Genomic DNA, 20,677 nt, shown 5'->3' on the forward strand with positions numbered 1-20,677 from the left:
CTGGAGGTTCCTTGAAACATAGAGTAACCATGGGGCCCAGCAATTCCTCTCCTTGGTATAGACCCAAGAGAACTGAAAACATGTTCTCACAAAAACTTGTACATGAATGACATAACAGCATTATTCATAACAGCCCAAATGTGGAAACAACTCAGGTGACCCAACAACCCAAACTGCTGAATGGATAAACAAAATGTGGCATATCCATAGCATGGAATATTGTTCAGCTATAAAAAGGAATGAAATACTGATACATGCTACAACATGGGTGAAAGAACCTAGAAACATTATATTAAGTGGAAGAAACTAGTCACAAAAGGCCACATATTGTATGATTCTATTTATATAAAATATCAAGAATAGGTAAATCTCGGGAGTGGGGTGGTGGATTGGGGGAGGGGAGTTGTCACTTTGAGGGGTAAAAAGTATAACTATTGCACTGTGTTGTACACCTAAAACTAATTAAAAAAAAGATATTTCTATAGAACTGTAAAAAAAAAAAGAAAAAAGTATAGATAAATCTATAGAGGCAGAAAGTAGATTAGTGGTTGCCAAGGGCTAGGGGGAGGAAGAAACGGGGAATGACTGCTAATGGGTATGGGGTTTCTTTCTGAGGTGATGAAAATGTTTGAGAATTATTGGTGAAGGTTATCCAACTTTGTGAATATACTAAAACCTACTGAGTTATATACTTTTAAAAGGGTGAGTTTTTATGGCATGTAAATGAGACCTCAAAAAATTGATTTAAAAAATGCCTAAGCAGGGTAAACCCAGGAAGCCTTCATCAGCCATTATTGTCTTGGTGTGAGTGAGTTTATCAAGGCCCTGAAGAGAGAACAGGCCAGGAGAGGGGCGGGTGCTGCTGAGATGCTCTCCCTGCTGCCAGCTGCTGCGACTGCTTTTCTCCTTTGCTCATGGAGAAACCTTTGCTTATCTTACAAGGCCCAGATCAAGTGTCTCTTCATCCGCCAAGTCTCCCCTCCCACCTGCCCAAATGCCCCCTTTCCCATTGGTAAAGTTGCCTATCCTTCCTCTTCAATGTGTTAGAACAGGCAGATGCTTTGAGTTCAGGTTTTATCTTCTGGAAGCACAGACAGTGACTCCGCAGAGCTCAGAACAGGGTCTTGCTGAGTATAGCCTTGCTGCATACGTGAGTGAAAACACATGCGTGTGTGTGCATGCATATGTGTGTGCCTGTGTGTGTGTGTGTGATTAAACAGCTAGCCTTTTTAAGGTAAGGGACAGCCCCAGAAGCCTCTCCAGGGCTTCCATGGTCCTGTGACATCCCAGATCAAACCTGCCTGCCCTCTGGGTAAAACCAGGCCCAGCCCGACATCCTCAAACTGGTACAGCCACCGGGGACATTTCTAAGTTCTCTTCCACCTGGGATGAGGCAGCTAGTTTCTCTAACTCAAAAGTGGGTTGGGCCAAGTGGATTGTTTTGTTAAAAGCACCACAAACTTCTTGCCGACTCATCCCCATCCCAGCCAACTCAGGAATGCAGCCTCTTGTGAGCTGGCAGAGCTGTGACTGCAAGAAGGCTGTGCTGTGATTTGGGGAAAGAGAATCGAGCTTCACCGGAACAGAGCTATGGAAGGCAGCCAAGAAAGAGCCACCGCTGTGTCCCTTGAGCGGCCACTGTGTGGCCTCCCACACCAGTAGCCCTGGCTTCCCTGGGGCCCAGGTCGGCCAAGCCAACCCACCTTGGGATGAATCAGAGGCGGGCAGGCACAGCTGCCCACTACTGGCCTTCCATCTCCCTCCCTGGCGTGCGGGAGCTGCAGGTATTCTGGGTTCCACGGGGAAACAGGGAGCCTGGGCATCTACCTCTGCCTGGGAAAATGTCCCCTGCAATGGCCCTGTTCACCTCCCCACATCAAGGGTAGGCTCTGGCTTGCCATGGACTAAACAGGGCAACAGAAGAGGTGTGGTATGGTGTGATGTGGTGGTGTGGTGGTGGTGGTGGTGTGTGTGTGCGCGCGCATGTGGTGGTAGAGGTTAGGTGCACAGGATGTCAGCCTCAACATCAAACTCAGAATCGCAGAGGTTTCTCCATGAGCAGAATGGAAGGGGCTTAGAGATCATCTAGCTTCAGACAGGAAAACCTCAGGCTAAGGAGGTGGAGTAACTCGCCCAGGGTTGCACCACAGAGCTGGGACACAGGCTCTGGACTCTTTCCACCACTCTGCCCTGCCACTCTTTTGCCAGGCTGGAGGGACGAAAGGCAAGGAGCCCTGTGGGAAGCTCTCAGGACCAGCCCAAAGCTCCACTGTCTGGTTCCCTAACTGATCAGAATGTGAGTGGCTAAGGGCTGATAGGAGCCTATGTGTGGGGTGGCTTGCAGCTTCTCTGCGGGGTCTCACAACAGCTCCCAGCCTCAGGGCCCAAGCCCTGTAACAGCGAGAGGGCACTACTGTGGTTTTCCGCATGGCAGCCCTTCCCTCATCCTCTGCTAACAGTGTGCCTCTGGGGAAGTGCCCTCACCCCATAGTTCTGGCAGGGCCACACTCACAATACTCTGCTTCTCAATACCCTCTCTGCACACTCACAGGCCTGGCAAGGATGGCATCCCATCCTCCTGAGCACAGTGGCTAGGCCGAGTGGGGCACATCACCCAAGCAGGGGCAGTTGGAATCCATCCTTGTGATTGTATGAATGGACACAGAAACAAAGCTATCTCTTTGGGTGGTGAGCTGGGATGGTATAAACCTGGACCTGTCTGAGGCCATGGCCTCCTCTTCCCAATCCATCCCCCAAACACGGGAGAAGCCTGTTTTCCAGTAGGAGAGAATGAGGCCAACACACAGTCGGAGAGGGCACCCTCAGCCCTGCTCTGAATTCTTGGACTGTCATGGCTAGGGCCAGTTCTACCTCTGGACGTCTCGGTTTTATAAACCAATAAGTACATTCCTTCAGGTAGTTTTAAATTGTGTTCTTGTCAGTTCTAATCAAGAAAGTCTTGAATAATAAAACAGGAGACCTCAAATCCAAAGTGGACCTGAGAATGTCTGCCTACTCTGGCTGAGGTAGCAGGTGCTAGACTCCCGGTGGGCCCATTTTCCCAAGTTTGGGGCAGGTTGGGAGGAGCAGGGGGCCCACGTACCTCGACAGCAACCATGCCCAGCCTGAGGCATGTGGGAGTCAGTTAAAGGCCTTGGAGCAGGTTCTAAGTCCTATTATACAATATTTCCCAGGTGCCTGCTATGAGCTAGGCAGTATGCTAGGCCCTGAGGCCAGAGTGGTAAACAGGCCCCATACAGCACATGGTCTCATGTTTGCCAAGTATTCTTATGTTGTATAGCTCTATCAGTAACACGCTGTTTGACTTTGGGCAGAATATTTAACCTCTCTGAGCTTCAGTCTCATAATCTATAAAATACATCGTGGCCTTGAGTAAGGGCTCAAGAGGTAATGGGGAGCCTGGTGCAGGGCACACTGTTAGTAATAGTAGCCATTATTATAACTTCTGGGGAGAGGGCATCGTCCCACTTTCCCCACTCCTGGCCTCATAGTTCCACAGGTCACACCGCAGAGAAAGCTCAACAATGGCATGAGAGTTGAAGAATCACCGAAGGCTAGAATTTAAAAGATATACACGATCATGGCCCAGGATATACAAGAAGTGGCCCAGGAATGAGGCCCGAGCTGGGCAAGGCACTGCAGCAAGTTGGAGTGATCAAGGACGAAGGCTGCTTAGGCAAGATGGCATGAAAGGAAGAATATGCATGGGATATAACGGCTGGCTGCAGTCATTTGGACCTTTCCTCGAGAGCTGGGCTGTGGGTTAAAGTCTTTGTTCTGTGGTTTCTTGGAATGGACACATGGCAGGGTGAAAGTGTCTTAAAAGGCCTTTGCTCTGGTTCAGGTAAGTAGGGATGAAACCTGGGCCAAGGTTGCTCCTGAGGTGGGGTTGGAATGAAATAATGGAAAGGACGGGTGTGAGAAAGATCCAGAAAGAAGCCTGACCAGGACCTATCAGATACTGTGGACGGGGAGACAAGAGGACCCTGAGAGGCTGGGAGAGCAGGGGATTCCTTACAATACAGGACAGACAGGGTCTCAGCTGGGTTTTCCGGGGCTCAGGACAGCAGATGTTCCACGTTCTCCTTAAACAATGCTGGGTTTAGAGAGGTCTAGAAGGCTGTATGGTGGAAATACAGGTGGGCAAGGGCAAATACAGGATTCGACTCTGTGATGGGGCAGGACTTGGAAGTGAACCCAAATAACCAAGGAGCCAAACGGTATGCTCAGTCTGTGGGTGTCAGCAGGAGGGAAGAGATCTGTGGGGTTTGCTAGAGTAGAGAGGTACAGCCTGAGGACAGGCAGTTCTGCTGACTCCCCAGGCAAGAGAAACAACCAGGGCCAGAGAGGACGGCCCAGCAGGAGGCAGCCTCCAAGCTGGCGCTGCCCCCGTGGGGAGGGAACGCTAAGGGTGCCTGGAGTTGCTGACCTCACGAGTTTTCAAGGGAAAGGACAACAACGTGTGAGGGGAAGAGGCCTGCCATCCCTAAACAGAGGCTGTCCCCAGGGTCAAAGGCACCAGAGCCTCCCCCATGGCCCTGTGGAGACAGCTGCCTGCACTGGAGTGCCCAGCAAAGCAACAGGCAAGAGGCAGTCAGCTTGCACACACATCCCGGGCCTGTCTCTCCCCGGAGCCCAGCTCCTGGCAGCGCAGCCTCCCATAATTGCCTTCTAAAAATATCCTCCCCCCCACCCACCTCTTGATTTCAAAATATTTAGTTTTTAGGGTATTTAAAATGAGAGCTGGCGGCTCTTCCAGGCCCAGATAACAAAGCTAAACATTTATGCTTCAACTGCATTTCTCTGAATCGGCCCAGATCTCGGGGCTTGATATGGCAGCAGCAGGAGGGAGGAGAGTCAAGTGCAAGATGGATCATGTGCCGGCCTCCCCAGGGCTGGGGGCAACTGGCCCGCCCCGCTGAACCACTGTAGGACCCCTCCCTTTGTTGGGGGACCACCTACCACTGTTGACGTTGAGCCGGCCTCGGGCTGTGTCCTTCCCCAGTATGTTCTCAGCCTCGCAGACATACTCCCCAGCGTCCTCCACCTTCACCTTGTTGAACTGTAGTCGTGAGTTCTTTCTGGTTAGGGAGGGAATAAGAGGGGGAGAGGCGTGAGCCAGGGCCCAGGCCAGCTGTGGCTCCCAGCCGTCACGTCCCCCAGCAGTCATCTCTCCCTGCAGAGCCACAGTGGCTGTGCAGGGTGGACAGGAAGTAGAGTCTGGGGTCCAGGTGGAACACCGAGTCCCTGGAGCTGGAGGGGGACCTGGGCACTGAGGAGAACACAGGGCGGGGCTAGGGGCTACACACATGTTCTAAATCTAGGAAACCTCACATCTACTTTTCCAGGGCTGGGCCTTATTTGTAGCTGTTTTTCTGGGGGAGGAAAGCAGGGTCCCTTAGGAAGTCACATGGCCACCTCCCTCCTCTTCTTTCAGTGCCCCTCCCCCAGTCCCAGTGTCCTTCCCCACACTCCCAACAGGTCAGCCACTGGCTCACCAGCTACCTCAGCCTTCTCTTAGAAGTTTATTGAGATGATTTCTGGAAAAATATCTCACTAATATAGATTTAAGAATCTGAAGGTTTTAAAACTATTTTCAATAGTGTGTGTGTTACATGTGGGGAAGAGCCATGGTAACTGTAACTAGTCTGGACTCTTTAACTGGATATTCAGGTTAAAGTCTTAAACAGGGATTTGATGCATTAATTATTTTAAATTAAGATGTATATGAAAATCACTTTATTTTACATAGTTCATGGTTTTTTTTTTATAAGCTATTAGCTTCGCTTTTGCTAACATGCAAGGTGCATACTGTTATCCAGGTCGATGACCTTATATCCCACTTTCCCCTGTTGTGATGACACAACAATACTCTCCTCTTTGCAGGGAAACACTTTCATAGACAATGTGTAAGAACTACATAAAATACCCTACATTTCTTTTTTTGTTTTCTTTTTAAAGATTTTTATTGGGGAATTGGGGGATGGGAACAGCGCTGGGGAATTGGGGGAAGGGGAACAGACAAGTTGCTGTCGTTTTGTTCTTCAGTCTAGTTGTGGAGGACGTTGCTTCACTGGCCCAAGTTGGCACCATCATTGCGCTCTTCCCGGGCGAGGCAGATCAGTAGCCGGCTTCTGGACGGCTGCTCATGGCGGCTGCTTGGCCGCTCACGCTGGCTGCTAGCTACACACGGTAGCCCATGGCAACCCACTGCAGCAGGGGCTGCAGCCTATGCCGATGCCAGCGACTCATGGCAGCCCAGCTCCAGGTTGAGCTGTTGTTCAGCATCTTAGCTGTAGAGGGCAGTGTCACTGACCCTCATATGTGGGAGCCGAACCGGGGCCCTCTGGCGTCCCAAGCCAGCTCTTAACCACCGCGCCACTCGGCTGGCCCTACCCTACATTTCTTAAGAAAGAAAAGAAAAAAAAAGTGGCAGCCTGTCACTCTAGATAAGCAAGGCGTATTCTCAGGTACCTGGGAGGGCCTAGTGTAACAGGTTCCCATGGCAACTGTCCCCTGCCTCCCAGTCCCAATCTGTGGCTTTCCCCTGACTTCACATTAGCTCTCTGTGGCTTCTTCAAAGGGCTTTCACTTCATTCATTCATTCATTCAGTAAATGTTTACTAGGCGCCTTCTGAGTGCTGGGAGCTTGGATACCTCAGGGAACAAAAAGATCCAATTCTTGTGCCCTGACTTGACCTTCACAGCTAATCTGGAGATGGACAGAACAGTACAGACGGGAAAACAGTTCTAGATGGGCTTTTGAACTTGTCCAAGGGTACTAGCAAGGCAAAGGCAGAGGTGAACAAGGAAGAACTAAAGTTGGTGAGGTCATAGGCCCTTCAGCAGCTCATGGACTGTCTCCCGGAGCCTGACTCTGGGGCTAGCCCCCTCTGTGGAGGGCTCTGCACCCAGTGCCTGCATGCCAAGAGCTGTGGGGCCAGGCCTGGGCAGGGACTCCAGTGCTGTGTGTGACTCCAGGTCACCTGGCCTTGGTTCTCTTTTCTGAAGACCCTGCCAAACCTCTCTTTCCTTTCCAGAGTCTCCCTGCACCTGGTCCAGGGTGCCTGGCTCTATAGGGTCTGGTCACACATCCCACTGCTCACTCTGCCTCAGTATTCTCCAGGGGCCGGTCAGAGCTCTGGATAAAGCCAGGGGATCCTAGGCTGGTCCCCAGGGGGGAACAAGAAGTTGCACGAAAATTTCATTCTATGATGTAATCTCCTCCTCTTTTTAGTACTGAATTAAAACACCAGATTCCCAGAATATGTGCAGTGGGTTGGAGGGGAGGTGGAACAGGAGGTAGGGTAGCACAGCTCCCACTGCTCTGAGCCCAGAGATACAGAATAGAGCCAGGAAGCCGATGGGGGAAGGAGGACAGGGGAGGTGAGCAGACATGCTGGGCACAGGGCGGAGGGGATGGCAAGCTGAACCACATCTGTACCGGGGCTGTGCTTTGGGCCCCTGTCTCCTGGGCTCCACCTCTGACTCTAGGAGTGGACCTCTTCCCAGACCTCCTCATGCCAAGATTGCCTGAACAAGGGTCCATGAGGCTGTCTTGTCAGTAGGCCCTGTTGCTGTGGCGATGTCCTTGCGGATGCTATGGTGACAGCTGCCTGACTCCTCCCCCACCCCCATCCTTCCCGGCTCAAGCTGGTCTGTGTCTCCTTGGCCTGGTGTCTGCCTGTAACCCTCTTCTGTCAGTTCAAGTTTGTTCCCTTCATTAAACAGAACCTCGGAGGCCCCTCTGGCTAAGACAGCATCTCCTTCCTGGCTCCAGCCTAATCAGATGCCACAAAACCCAGCTGCCCCAGAACTAGGCTCCTCTTGCTTCCTGGCCACCAGTTCTTCCCTGACACTAGACAGGCAGAATAGGGGGTCACCCGAGGGTCACGGGGTCAAGGGAGAGGGGACACAGAGCAAGAACCTCCTTGTCACTCATAGCTGAATTCAAAGGATCTTCCCTTACATGACATCATACGAGTATGTAGCAGGACCAGGCAGAGCTATGTCCACAGATCTCTAGAGGATAAAAGCTAGAACTGGAAGGAAGGCTTCCCCCGTGAAAGCGTGTGAGGCTTGGGGAAAGGAGGCACAGAGCTCAGCGAGAGCCCCTCCTCTTTGAGGAACCAGAAAGAGGCAAGGGGACAGAAACAATGACCCCTACCTGTACCAGCTGTGTAATGATAGTGCCAGTTCTAGCGGGGTGGGCCCCAGACTGGCCTAAGAGGCCCTGGGGTCGGAGCTGAAGGGTGGGGCTCTATGGGTCTCTCTGGCCTGAAGGAGCGGAGGGGGATTGGGACAACACACACACTACACCTCCTGGCAGGCTGGGTGCCCCCTCGCCATGCTGACCCAGGCCTGCCCTTGCAATGGATGCCCCGCCCATGGGTGCCCCTCCCCTCCTTCCTCAGCCAGTTTTCTGCTGGCAGGGACGGGATCTGGGCGGCCACGTCCTCCACTCGTCCTCACATTTTCCTCAGTGCCTACCTCCCTCTGCCTGAGGGGCCTGTTCCAGCCTGCCCCTCATAAATAAGGGAACACGCGGTCCTGCTGGGGAGGGCCCTGTGCCCAGGGCTTGGGGGGCCAGTTTTCTTCTGGCACGGGTAGGCTTGGGTGAGACACCTTGGGCAGCGGATCCTGAGACAGACAGCACCTGCCGGGAGGGGGGTCTCTGCAGGCCAAGAACAATGTCAGGACAGAGTGTGGCCTGGGCAGAAGACACGCTAGGAGGGCCAGAGAGCAAGCTGCACTGAGGGCAGAAGGAAGGAGGGTGCTGCCAGGAAGGAGACCCCTGCCCCGCCCTGGCTCCCATGCCAGGTGAAGCGTGTGTGGAGGTGGCAGCTCTCTCTGAGTCACAACAGGGGAATCGGCAGTTCTATATCATGGTCTACCCCTCCACCCCATTCACTCACTGCTGGGAGCCTAGAGGCAGGATGGGTGGAGCAAGGACGTTTCAGAGAGGCAGCAGGTAGGACAGGGCCCTGACAGGAAGGGGACAGAGGCACATTTCAGGCTTTTAGAGGTTCCTGATACTCAGGAGGGGAAGACCTGACCAGGCCCCATTTCTGAACTGGGTGGCCCATTTGTCAGATGAAACTGAGGCTTGCCAGGACACTAAATTGCTCAAAAGCTAGGTCAACCCAAAGAGCGACCTGCCCAGCCCTAGTGTCACCCTGTAACCAGGAGAGGAACCCTGCAAGATTCTCATGAATTCAACACGAATGTGGATCTCCTCTGCTAGGACATACAGGGGAGAGGCCGTGTGGGTGAGGGGCAGACTTTGAGGCTCTCTCATGCTAGGAAGAGAGACAGCCCCTGCAACAATGCAATGGAACTGTATCTAAGGCACCATGACAGGAGACGAGGAGAGCTCAGGAAGGTGTCCTGGACGATATGACATCTAAGCTGGGCCTTGGAGAACTTTTTCGGGATAGTGTGTGTGTGTGTGTGTGTGTGTGTGTGTGTGTGTGTGTGTGTGTGTGTGTGTGTGAGGCTGCTGCCAGCACAGGGAACAGCCTGGGCCAAAGTCCAGGGTCATTAAAGAAAAGAGCAGGATCAGGATCACAGAGGTGTTTGGGAACAGTGGGGCAGTGACTTAGAGGCCAGGAGGAGGAGAGCCAGAAGGGCCCCAAGGCCTGGTCTGTATGTACCTGGCACTCAGCAGGCTCTCAAGACCTGTCAAGTAAATGAATTTCCATTCATTTATGTGCCCATGTTAGAAAGATCATCATCCCCTGTCAGAGTCACAGGAAACAATGACTCTGCAGACCTCTAGAATTGTAGGCAAAACTGGATGGATGAGACACATTTCTTTCTGAAGAAAGGGTCAAGGCTTTTACCAGATTCTACACTTGCGCCCATACTCTCTGTCACAGGTGTGGAGACTAAGGTCTAGGGGCAGACTATGTACCTCCAGGGCCACACAGCCAATCAAGAGCAGCCTGAATCCAGGCCTCTTTCCATCACTTTCTGTTGTGTGGCAGGCTGGGGGGGCCTCTAAAATCATCTTCATTTGCATTTGGGGGGGATGAGGAGTTAAATGATAGCCATGAAGGTGGTTGTAAGCGACTCTGGAGGGGCAGGAAAGACGGGTGCCCCTCAGCCAGAGAGGGAAGTCCACTTGACCCTGAGGGCCGACAGAACCTGGTCAGGCAGAACTTCTGTTTAGCAGGCAGGCAGGGGCCTCCCCTCTTGTTTGTTCTGCCTTCTGACAGACCCTCAGGGGCTGTGAGAGGCAGGAAGGAGGGAGGTGAGGGGTTGGCCTTGGACTCCTGCTTCTCTGGTGCCTGGAGCCCCCTGCTGGACCAACCCAAGATGGAAGAGAGGCCATCCATCTTCCACAGCTGGAGGCTTCAGAGCTTGTGATTCACTTCCCTTGAGCCCGGGCTCTAAGATTAAAGGTATATTCCAGGGGGAAAATGTCTGAGCCACAGACTCCCCGACACCAGTTCTTTCCCCTTACCTAGCTCTCTGCCCAATAATGCTTGCTGAGCTGAGAAACCAGCCCATCATCACCTCCCAGCATCCTACAATCAGAGTTTTTCATCAAAGATTGACAAATGGTAGGCTTTCAGACACTGCAGCAGGACCTTTGAGAAGTTTTAGGGACTAGTAAAGCTGACTTTGACAATGAAATTACCTTCAACCATTCAGAGACATTAATTAAGCATCTACAGTATGAAGACACCGGGCCAACATAACCAGAGGGGCCCAGAGCTACAAGGAGAGATTGGGTGCGGCAAGAAAGGGGGACCGGAACCTGATCCACAGGTGGATCTGGGGACAAAGCCCTGGGTTCTGCCTGCTCAGGCCCTTGTTTCTCAAGAGGGGTGATGCCGGGAGGGAGAGAGGGCTGTTGCTCACCTGCCGTTGCCGTACTTGATGCGAATGTCACGACTGCGGTTTAGCTCCTTGCCATCCTTAAACCAGCGGTAGGAGGGCTGGGGGTTACCGGCCACTGCCTCGCACTTCAGCGATTGCTTCTCCCCCACCTGTCCCGTCTGACTCTTCATCTTCTTCAGCTTGGGTCGGGTGGCTGTGGAGGAACAAGGCAGGGAGGTGAGCATGGTGGGGGCGGGGCAGTATCAAGCATGAGCAGTGGAGGAAGGACCTGGGAAGCCCCCCCATATCATTTCCTAGTTCAATTCAACAAGCATTCACAGAGGGTCTACAATGATATCAGTGTGGCTGTTACCTGTGGAGAGTTTCCTTCATGCCTGGAATGATACTAGGAGCTTTACATATATTAGCTTATGAAAATAACCCCATAAGTTCACTACAATGATTAAACCCATTTACAGAGGGAGGAAACTGAGGCTCAGGATGGTGAAGTCACGTCTCCAAGGTGATGAAACTGGGATTCAAACCCAGGTCTCCTTGACTTCAGAGTTCATGCTCTAACTCCTGTCCCAGACCCCCAGGCCTATGCTGGGCCCAGAGGACCCAGGACCAAAATGACAGATATGCATGGTTCACGGAGGCCTAGGGATGCTGAAGCCCAGAGGAACAAAGCCAACCCAGGTTGGGGGAGGAGCTAACTCAGCTAAGAGCTGAGGAGTGGGGCTAGAAAGAGAAGGGAGGGAGTGGGTCAGGCAGGGTCAGTGTTGTGACTTGGGAGAATCTCACGTGGTTGGGTGGGGCGGGCTGACTTGAATGGATGAAGTGGAGTGGCTGTGTGAGGGACAAGGCATGGGGCTACACGGATGGGCACAGGCCCAGCCACGGATGCAGGGCTGCAGATACCAAGCTGGGAGGCTACTCCCATGTTTCTTAAACACCGTTCTATTTACACATGTCCCAGTCTCCCATACTTCATCTCCTTGCTCCCCTCCCGCCAGCAACCTTAAAAAAAAGGAAGAAAAGGTACTCTGTTCTTAGGAAGGTAAGGGCAAGCCCATGTCCCCTGCTAAGGTACATAATAATTTCCACTGGGACAGCCCTTTACAGAATATGCAATGCCTTCATTCACGCTCTCATTGGCTCCCTGAACTCTGTAAGATCAGAGTTATTACTAACACAGATGATGAAGATAAGCCTCAGAGAGGTTAAGAAACTTGGCCAAGATCACACGGAGCTGGGACCAAAGCCCAGGTACCTGGATTTGCAATGCTTTTGCAGCCTTGTCTCCCTTTTAGGAATGGAGACCCTTGTTTTTATCCTTCGAACAGCAGAAGAGAGGGTCTGCTGGGTTCAGGGAGTTGTCTGGGGGACTGATTGGCCCCCTCAGGCCTGAGTTAGCTCTACATAAAGGCAGGTGACAGGGCCTGGTTATAGATAAGGGCCCCTCATTGGACCTAACCTGAGCTGCTGCTTGTAAGTAGGGAGTAAATGGGAGTGGGGTGAAGGGACTGAAGGAGCATAAAGAGAAAGGGCTCCCAAAGCCTTAAAAAATGTATGATATACTAAAAAAAAAAAAAAGGTGCTTGTGAAATGATTTTGTTCATTTTTGAAAAATACAGATGGGTGAAAGAAAACAAAATCATCCATTATCCTAGTACTCAGAAGTAACACGTACACATACACACACACTTTTAGATGAAATGAAATCATTGTCAGTAACATGTTTCTTTCATTTAATGAAACATGTAAGCCTTTCACCTTGGTATTAAATATTAATAATAGCATTTCTCAAACTGAATTCTATAGGGCATGAATGCCTAGAGAGATGATAATAGACATTACTTGAGAAAAGGGTTCCATGAGCAAATCAGTTTATGGACTATATGGGTAAACACAGTTAAAGAAGTACCTTCATTGACTTCAATATGATTCTCCAAGTAAGGGTCTCGGAACTTTTATTCTTAGAATCCTCACTAGCATTTCAAGGAAATAAAGTTATGTGGAACAAGTTCTATTACATAACTTACATGTGTATATATTTATAGATATATACCTATTTTAATAGATAATATATCCACATGACTCAAAATTCAAGAAGTGAAAAGGGTATATGACTTAAAAAATAGGTCTCCCTCTAACTTCTGACCACGGCCACACAGTTGCCTTTCCAAGAGGCAACCAATTTTATCAGTTTCTTTTATATCCTTTCAGAGATCTTTTATGCTTATACAAAAAACCCTAGTATTCACACACTCTTTTTTTCCTATAGCATCATTTTTCATGGTTGTATAATATTCCTATACGGGTATATCACAATTTATGTGACCAATTCCGATCATGGGGCATTCAGCATGTCTTCTCTGCTTCCTCCCTTCTCCATTACAAACAAGCCCCGAGGAACATCCTTGCAACTTCATTCAGTGTATACATTAAACATCCTTTGCACACATCCAGTGTACACTGCTGTACAGACAGCGTGACTCTTCACTCAGACTGCCTGGTTCAAATCCAGTCTTTTGCTACCTGTTAGCTTCGTGTCCTCATTGACTTAATCCTTTTGCACCTCAGTTTCCTCATCTGTAAAATACAGATGATAACAGACAGCTCCTCCCTCGTGAGATGATGGGTGTGAGGATTATATGACACAAGGCATGTAGAACCTGGCACTCACAGAGCACTTAATAAGGGTTAGCTGTTATTGTTATTATCTGCAATTATTTCCTAAGGCAATCTTCCTGAAAGTGGAATTGCTACGTCAAAAGGATTTGCAATCTTTCTCAGCTTTACGCACGTTGCCAAATTACCTTCTGGAAAGGTTGCATCAATCTGCACTCCCACCAGTGAATGACAGTGCCTGTTTTTCCACACCCTCACCAACAGAGGTTTTATCATATATCATCTTTGCCAATTAGCTAGGCAAAAGATAACGTCTCTGTTGTTTTAATTTGCATTTATTTGATTCCTGTGGAGGCTGACCACTTTTTGTAAATGTACGGGCCCACTGTTGTTGTTCTTTTTTGAATAGTCTGTTCTTGTCCATAGTCTGTTTTTCTATTGGGTGCTCATTTTATTGATCTACAAGAGTTCTTTATAATATAAAGGCTATTAATCTTTTGCTACATTTTCTCCCCAATTACCTGCTTCATATATATATATATAAATATAAATATATAAACATATATATACTTATATATATATAAATATACATATACTTATATATATATATTTATATATTTATATTTTGACCTCCAGAGGTTTTATGTGTATCAACCCATCAATCTGTTGGACTTCATGGAACTTCATTGTTCTAAATGGGACTGAAGTCCTGCCTCAGCATCCTTCGCCCTTACCTACACCCCCACTGTCCTTCATCTGCTTGCTCAAGGGTCTCCAGTCACTCCTTATCAATAGTTCTTAACTCTACATGCTAATGAGAACCATATGGGAAAATTTAAAATATATTCCAGACATTCTGAAGCAAAATCGTGAGAGTGGGTCCAGGTGTGCAGGTTTTAAAAATATATAACAAATATATTACATATAGGAAAGTGCATGTATTATAAGTTTAATGACTGGTTACTAACTGAAGATATCTTCTTCACAGGTGGCTTTGCTCTAAGGTTGGGTTGACACCTAATGATCTAACCTCTTGGTCAACTGGTGATCTCCAACTAGTCTCCTCCCCCTTCTCGTGAACTGAGGACACAGGGAACTTGTCTCAGGTTCTAAGGTGCCTCCTTCCCCTCCTTGAAGAGTGTGGACCTTCCTTGCAGTTCTGAGACAAGGGGGCCCTCTAACCACTCCCACAACTGTAGGCCACCTCCCTCCCAACAAGCCAAGGTGGGGATGAGGGTGATGCCTGGTGGGAGGAAGTGGTGGTCACCCTACTATCTGTTTCCTGACATGAGTCCTGGTACAATACTATGCACCGAGACTGTGGCCACTGCTTAATGGTGGCAGCGATGGCGGGGGGAGGGGGGGCACAGTGACACAGAGACCAACCCCAGAAACAGCAGGCATGACCCCAATTCGGAGGGCCTGAGGAACTAGGGGCTCCAAAGTCGTTCCCTGCCATCAATGGAAAACCCAGGACTACATTTCAGGTCACAAGGAGCACACCCTATCTAGTGAGAACCCTGTGACCCAATTGCCATTTCTTGATAGTCCACTCACTTCAGAACAATCTCATCTAGTTCACTTGTTTCTTATTCATTCATTCAATCCTCTACATGCCAGGAACTGAGTATACATTAGTGAACAAGACAGGTAAGCTTCCTGCTTTCAGGGAGCCTGAACTTAATGAGGAGGATAGATAATGGTAAATAATCACCAGAAACTATGAGGCAGTGACAAGCAGCTGAATAAAAGAGGCTCAGTGGCTGGAAGATTCTGGAAGGCAGGGGTGGTACAAGAGGAGCCTAGAGAGGTAGGTCCAGGTGACTTGACATGTGGCTGTGTGAGTCAGGACAAGAGGTCTGGATTTGTTTTGCCCCTCCCACCTCCCCGCGCCTTTTCATAACTTTTTATATGCCTACTAGAAAATTTAAAATTACATATATAGATCACATTATATTCCTGCTAGTCAGCACTGGTCTAAAGGATGACAAAATAGAAATAACCATATATTTGAATCATGCCGTGCCTGTGTTCATTACAAAGAATCTTCTGTTATATCTCTTAACAGATCCTCTCAAGAATCAACTGAGACACGGTAGTCCTGCCTTATCAATGGTTTTGTTTCTGAGGTTTTTGCTACCTGAAGTCCAAAATTATTAAATGGAAAATTCCAGAAATAAACAATTCATAAGTTTTAAATTGCGTGCCCTTCTGAGTGGTGTGATGAAATCTTGTGCTGTCCAGCTCCATCCTGCCTGGGGTGTGAATCATCCCTTTGTCCATCGTATCCACGCTGTACACGTTCCCTGCTCACTAGTCGCTTAGTAGCTGTCTTGGTTATCAGATCAACTGTCCCTGTATCACAGTGCTTATGTTCAAGTCACCCTTATTTTACTTCATAATGGCCCCAAAGCCATTCACATAACTTTTATTATAGTATATTATTATAATTGTTCTATTTTGTTATTAGTTATTGTTGTTATCTCTTACTGTGCCTAATTTATAAATTAAACTTTATCATAGGGATGTATGTATAGGAAAAAAACAGTATATATAGGATTCAGTACTATCCAGGGTTTCAGGCATCTACTGGGGGTCTTAGAACATATCCCCCACAGATAAGGAGGGGACCACTGTACTAAAAACCATGTCTCCTGCTCTAGCAACGTCTAGTCCTGGTCCCTGCTCACAGAAATCTTAGTTCACAGTTCTCTGAAAGCCAAAGATGGGCATTTTGAAAGGGAATAGGACCCTGAGAATACGCTACGCTTTTTTGCTTCAAGCAAGTCCCTTGAGGGGAGAGGCAGCAATGCAGGTGATAGGAAAGAGAAGAACACCCACCAGGTGGCACCCTGAACAACGCCCAGAGGACCTCTGCACTTTCACTCCTGGGCCCAGAACTTTCTGTGGTGAGGAGTATGGACAACCTCCCCAAGATGGCCCTGGATTTGTTTTGCAGATGTGATGGGAAGGCATCAGAGGCTTACAAGTCGGGAGATGACTTGATCTTTTTGCATTTTAAGCTCAGGCTAATCCTGAGCCACCATTACTTCTTCCACTGTGGCTTCCAGCCACTGGATCCAATATCTGGGGACATCTGGGACAAGTCTATTCATACAGGAGAGTTTTGAGGACCTGGAGATAGTGTTTATGGGGCCTCAGACATGACTGGACCAGCTCTAGCCCCTGCCTGGGCCCCCTCTCTGAGCTGGGTCCAGTACCGTCTGGGTCTCTTTTATGGCCCAGGGCCCAGAATGCAATGCTAGTATGGAAACCAGTGTATTGTGTCCCCCAAGTGTCTTGAAGCTAAAGCTGAACCAAGCAGACGAACAGGCTTCCTGGGATGGATGGAATCTGTCAGGGCAAGAGCTGAGGCAACCCAGTGGGCAGGCACTAACTCCCTAGTCAACATGGGTTTACTGAGTGCCTACTGTGTGCCAGGTTCTGTGCTTTGTCCCAGATAGAAATGATCTAGCCATATATGAAGCAGCAACTTCTGTCCCACAAGGAGTTTAGCTTGTCCCCCTCTGTTATTGTTTTGTTACATAAGAAATACATTTTTGTTGTAAAAAAAAATTACACAATACAAGGAAAAAGAACAACACATTTAAATCATTCAATTACCACCAGAGAGAAAACTACTGTCAACATTTTCAAATGTCTCCTGCAAGACTTTTCTCTCTAAAATGTTTTATATCCTACTTTTTTCAGTCAATGTGTTATAAAAACATTTCTCCGAATCTAGAAATACAGATCTAAATCATATTAATGGCTACATAATATTCCATTGTTCAGATGAATGTGTTAGGTTGTCTCCAACGTTCTGCTAATGTTAATAATGGTGCCATAAACTTCTCTATAAATTCAGCTTTGTAGCCAAAGGGAGGAGCCATTGTCCTCAGGGTCCTTGCGTATTTCCCCCTCAGAGGACACTCTCAAAGGCCCAGCACCTAGGAGAGTGACAGGTGAGAGGCATCAGGCAGAAGCATGAGGTCGATCTGCGCACAGGAGGGGGTGGGCATTTCCACACCCTGCTCCCATGACTGTCACTGACACCCTGCTTCCTGTGGCTGCTCCTTCCCCACAGGTGGAGGGGCAGGTGGCAAGGTGATGGCCCAGGTGGACCCTTCAGTGTTTGTCGGGTCTCCCTTCACCTCCCGTAACGTCTCCTCCTCAGACCAAGCCCTCTCTGCTGAGCGCCCATGCTCGTTGCGAGGTCACTTTGTCCAGCTCCCGTCCTCCTGGAACAGTGCCCATCTAAGCAGCAGGACTAGGGCACTCAGGAGTGGGGGTACGGGGGTGTGTGGGTGTAGGGAAATCTCCTTTGGCAGCTTTATATCAACAGAGAAAGGTCTCTCAAGGATGACCTAGGTCTCCATAAAAAGATTTCCCTTGAGGATGGGCCCCCTAAAACCTTAAGACACATCTCTGTTGCCATGAGTTGGGCCATGGGGTATCTGGTGGCTTCATCACCTTGTGCCAAGCTGGGGCATCTGGCCTGTATCTGTTTGACAGGGAATCCCCGGAAGGCACCTCAATGAAGATAACAACAGCAAAAACAGCCAGGGCTGCTCTTCTCTTACATCCCAGCCCCGAGGCCAGGAGATACCGCTGCTGCCAGCAGCTTGACCTCATTCCTCTTGGCTGTGGGCGGTGGGTGCGGAGCCTGCAGAGATCTGAGAGCAAGACTGACGCCTAGGACATGGCCAGGCAGCCCAGCCAGGGAGGACCTGGCCCCAGCCTCCCTCTGGCAACCAGGGGGCAGGGGCAGCGGACTCTTAAAAGGGTTAATGATCCTCATCTCATGACTAAGGCTGAGCAGTCCCCTTTGCAGGACAACACCTGGCGACAATGTGGCCAGCCTGCCTGTCATCAAAGTCTCCTACTGTCCTGCTGCTGGCAGGCTGTGGGCTGGCCCCCTCCCCACCCCACTCCCACCCACAAAGTGACTGTGACCTATTGGAGGTTAATTACAGACTCCAAGTTCAAATGAGAAAGAAAGAAAGAAAAAAAACAACTAAAAACGCAGCTGATTTAAGTGGGCACAGAGGGCCTGCTCTGTGAAACGGGCAATCAGGTATCCTCCTGTGGCCTGCAGAAGAGACATTTGATACTCACAAGCCGGGCCTCCCAAAGGGAGTGGCCCCAGCCCCATTTCCTTGGCCAACCAGGCCCAGCCGGGTGCCTGGGCTTGCCTTGCCCTCTTCTCACATCCACCCAACAAATACCCATCTCCTACAGTCCTGTAATATAACCAGGTATCTACCAGGCATCAGGGAAATGATGCTGAACAAAACTACATGGCCCCTGTGCTCGGGTCAGGCTCTGTCTCCTGTTTAGGGCTCTACTGAGACTGGCAGGGGTCAGAGCCTCGCAGAGGGCCACTTTTCCTGCACCAGTGAAAGTCAGGCCAGACATAATGGGCTTTCAGCTCAGCAGGCCAGGTGCCTGGCACCTCGACTACAAAGTAGAGAAGAGGGCCAGGGCTGGCTGGGGATGGGAGCTAGAGGGGGGAGGCTGATGCCATTCCAGGAGGGCAGGTAAAGAAGGACAAGGAGGAGGAGACAAAACTTGGAAGCTCCAAGACTAACAGAAATGGCTCCTGCCTTAAAGCTTTACCTGCCTATCCAAAGGCATCCATCCACTGACACCCAACCATACAGCGTGAGCTCAGGGCATAAGCAGGCCTGGCCTGACCACCAGGGTTAACACTATGGCCCTGTCAGCCCCCTCTGCCAGGAGCCAGGCATCCTGACCAATAGGCTGGCCTCCTTGGTGCCCTGCCAGAAAGGCCCAGCCCTGGGAGCCAGGCAGCACATACTGAAGTTCCTTGGCTAGGCTCAAGGGTGACACAGGGACCTAATGGGGCAGAGCAGAGATGGGGAGTTCAGGGTATGTCTCCTATGTTGGGGGAGATTGCACAGTTTTCTAGAGCAGAGGTGCCCGTTGTTGGAGTAGCATACGGGTACTCAGCACAGACACACAGTTTCCCTGCATTCTTACCAGTACTTGTGGCACAGGCCAAAGACACCTAGAGATGGCACAGAGGAAGAAGTGCTTAGCAGAGGAAAGAGTGGCAGCCGAGGACACAGAAGTTCAGGTCTTTGTCCCAGTCTCCTGGTTTTCCAGCTGTCTGCCCTTAGGTAAGTAGTTTAGCCTCTCTGGGCCTCAGCTGAGTCATCTATAAGCCATGCGCTGCCTATTTCAGAGGAATGGGGTAAGAGAAAGCTCTGCATGGGGGGATGGAAGGCTTCCGACCATTATCTCTTCAGAGGCTGGGTGTGGAGGCAAGGACAAAGCAGAGATGACAGTCCTGGAAGGCCATTACCATTTGCCCAAAACCTGTTTAATTTCCCCACTGGGGAAGGCTGGGCCCTGGCCTGGAGAACTCTCTGTGGAGAGGGCCTGCTGCTGATGGGCTAGGCCGCCCCTTGCTTGAGGAACCTGAAGAGGGGATCCCAGAGTCCTTATCCCCTTTGGCCTGCACTTCCCACCTCCTCAGCCTGGCTAGAGAAAGTTGTTTTTGAAACTCTGGGAAATGGGAAATGTAGTGGGGGCAGGGAAAGGGGAGGCACCTTATACACCAGACAAGACCAGCTTCTCAAACTGGGATACAGGCAGAGCTGCAGGATGGTCTCAGGGTCTCTTTCTGAAGGGTCTGCCAAGCTCATTAGTAAGGAAAAGCAGCACCTTTATATTAAAACAAATAGATGTGTATGATGGAGTACAATGTGAAGTTCATGTGAATTTTTAAGATAAAAATACAAGAATTCAAAGAAATCTTGGATTTCAGGGGAAAGGTCTTAGCAGGCCAATATGCTCACTAAATGCAAATACCCCAGTGTGTGTGTGTGGGGGGGGGCGGGGGGAGGGCAGGCCGCCAGAGGCCAGGCTTCCTTTCCTGTAAGTCCATCCACAAGTATGGGGAGCCCTGGCCTAGTCACTCTAGGGTCGGGGGGTGGGGAGGGCTGAGATGTGGTCCTTGTGGTCCCAGTTAACGAGGGAGAAGGGACTGGAAAGAATTCACCCCAAAATGAATGACTGGACATTCAGTCACTGGTTCAAACATAACACGTGGGAAATCAGTTTCCCTATTTCTCTCCCTATCTTGCTCCTGGCTTCCTTCTTTCAGTCACCTGTCATCTGTGACAACTCAATCTCTCTTGACTCTCCCCAAAGATCAAGGCCATTCATCTTC

At 49.9% G+C, this 20,677-nt stretch overlaps 1 protein-coding gene across 6 annotated transcripts in view; it reads right to left on the bottom strand.

Annotated features, from left to right (window-relative positions):
- NRG2 (neuregulin 2) overlaps window positions 1-20,677 on the bottom strand; it is a 187,061-nt gene that overhangs the window by 27,894 nt on the left and 138,490 nt on the right. For all 6 annotated transcript variants that reach the window (XM_019661989.1, XM_019661981.1, XM_019662005.1 and 3 more), the window contains 2 exons: window positions 10,888-11,059; window positions 4,984-5,102 (listed from right to left, as the gene is read on the bottom strand). In XM_019661989.1, the coding sequence (XP_019517534.1) occupies window positions 4,984-5,102; window positions 10,888-11,059 (291 nt within the window). The remainder of the gene's footprint in view (window positions 1-4,983; window positions 5,103-10,887; window positions 11,060-20,677) is intronic.

The sequence above is a fragment of the Hipposideros armiger genome, unplaced genomic scaffold (genome assembly GCF_001890085.2).
Source record: "Hipposideros armiger isolate ML-2016 unplaced genomic scaffold, ASM189008v1 scaffold_11, whole genome shotgun sequence".
NCBI classification, from domain to species: Eukaryota; Metazoa; Chordata; class Mammalia; order Chiroptera; family Hipposideridae; genus Hipposideros; species Hipposideros armiger.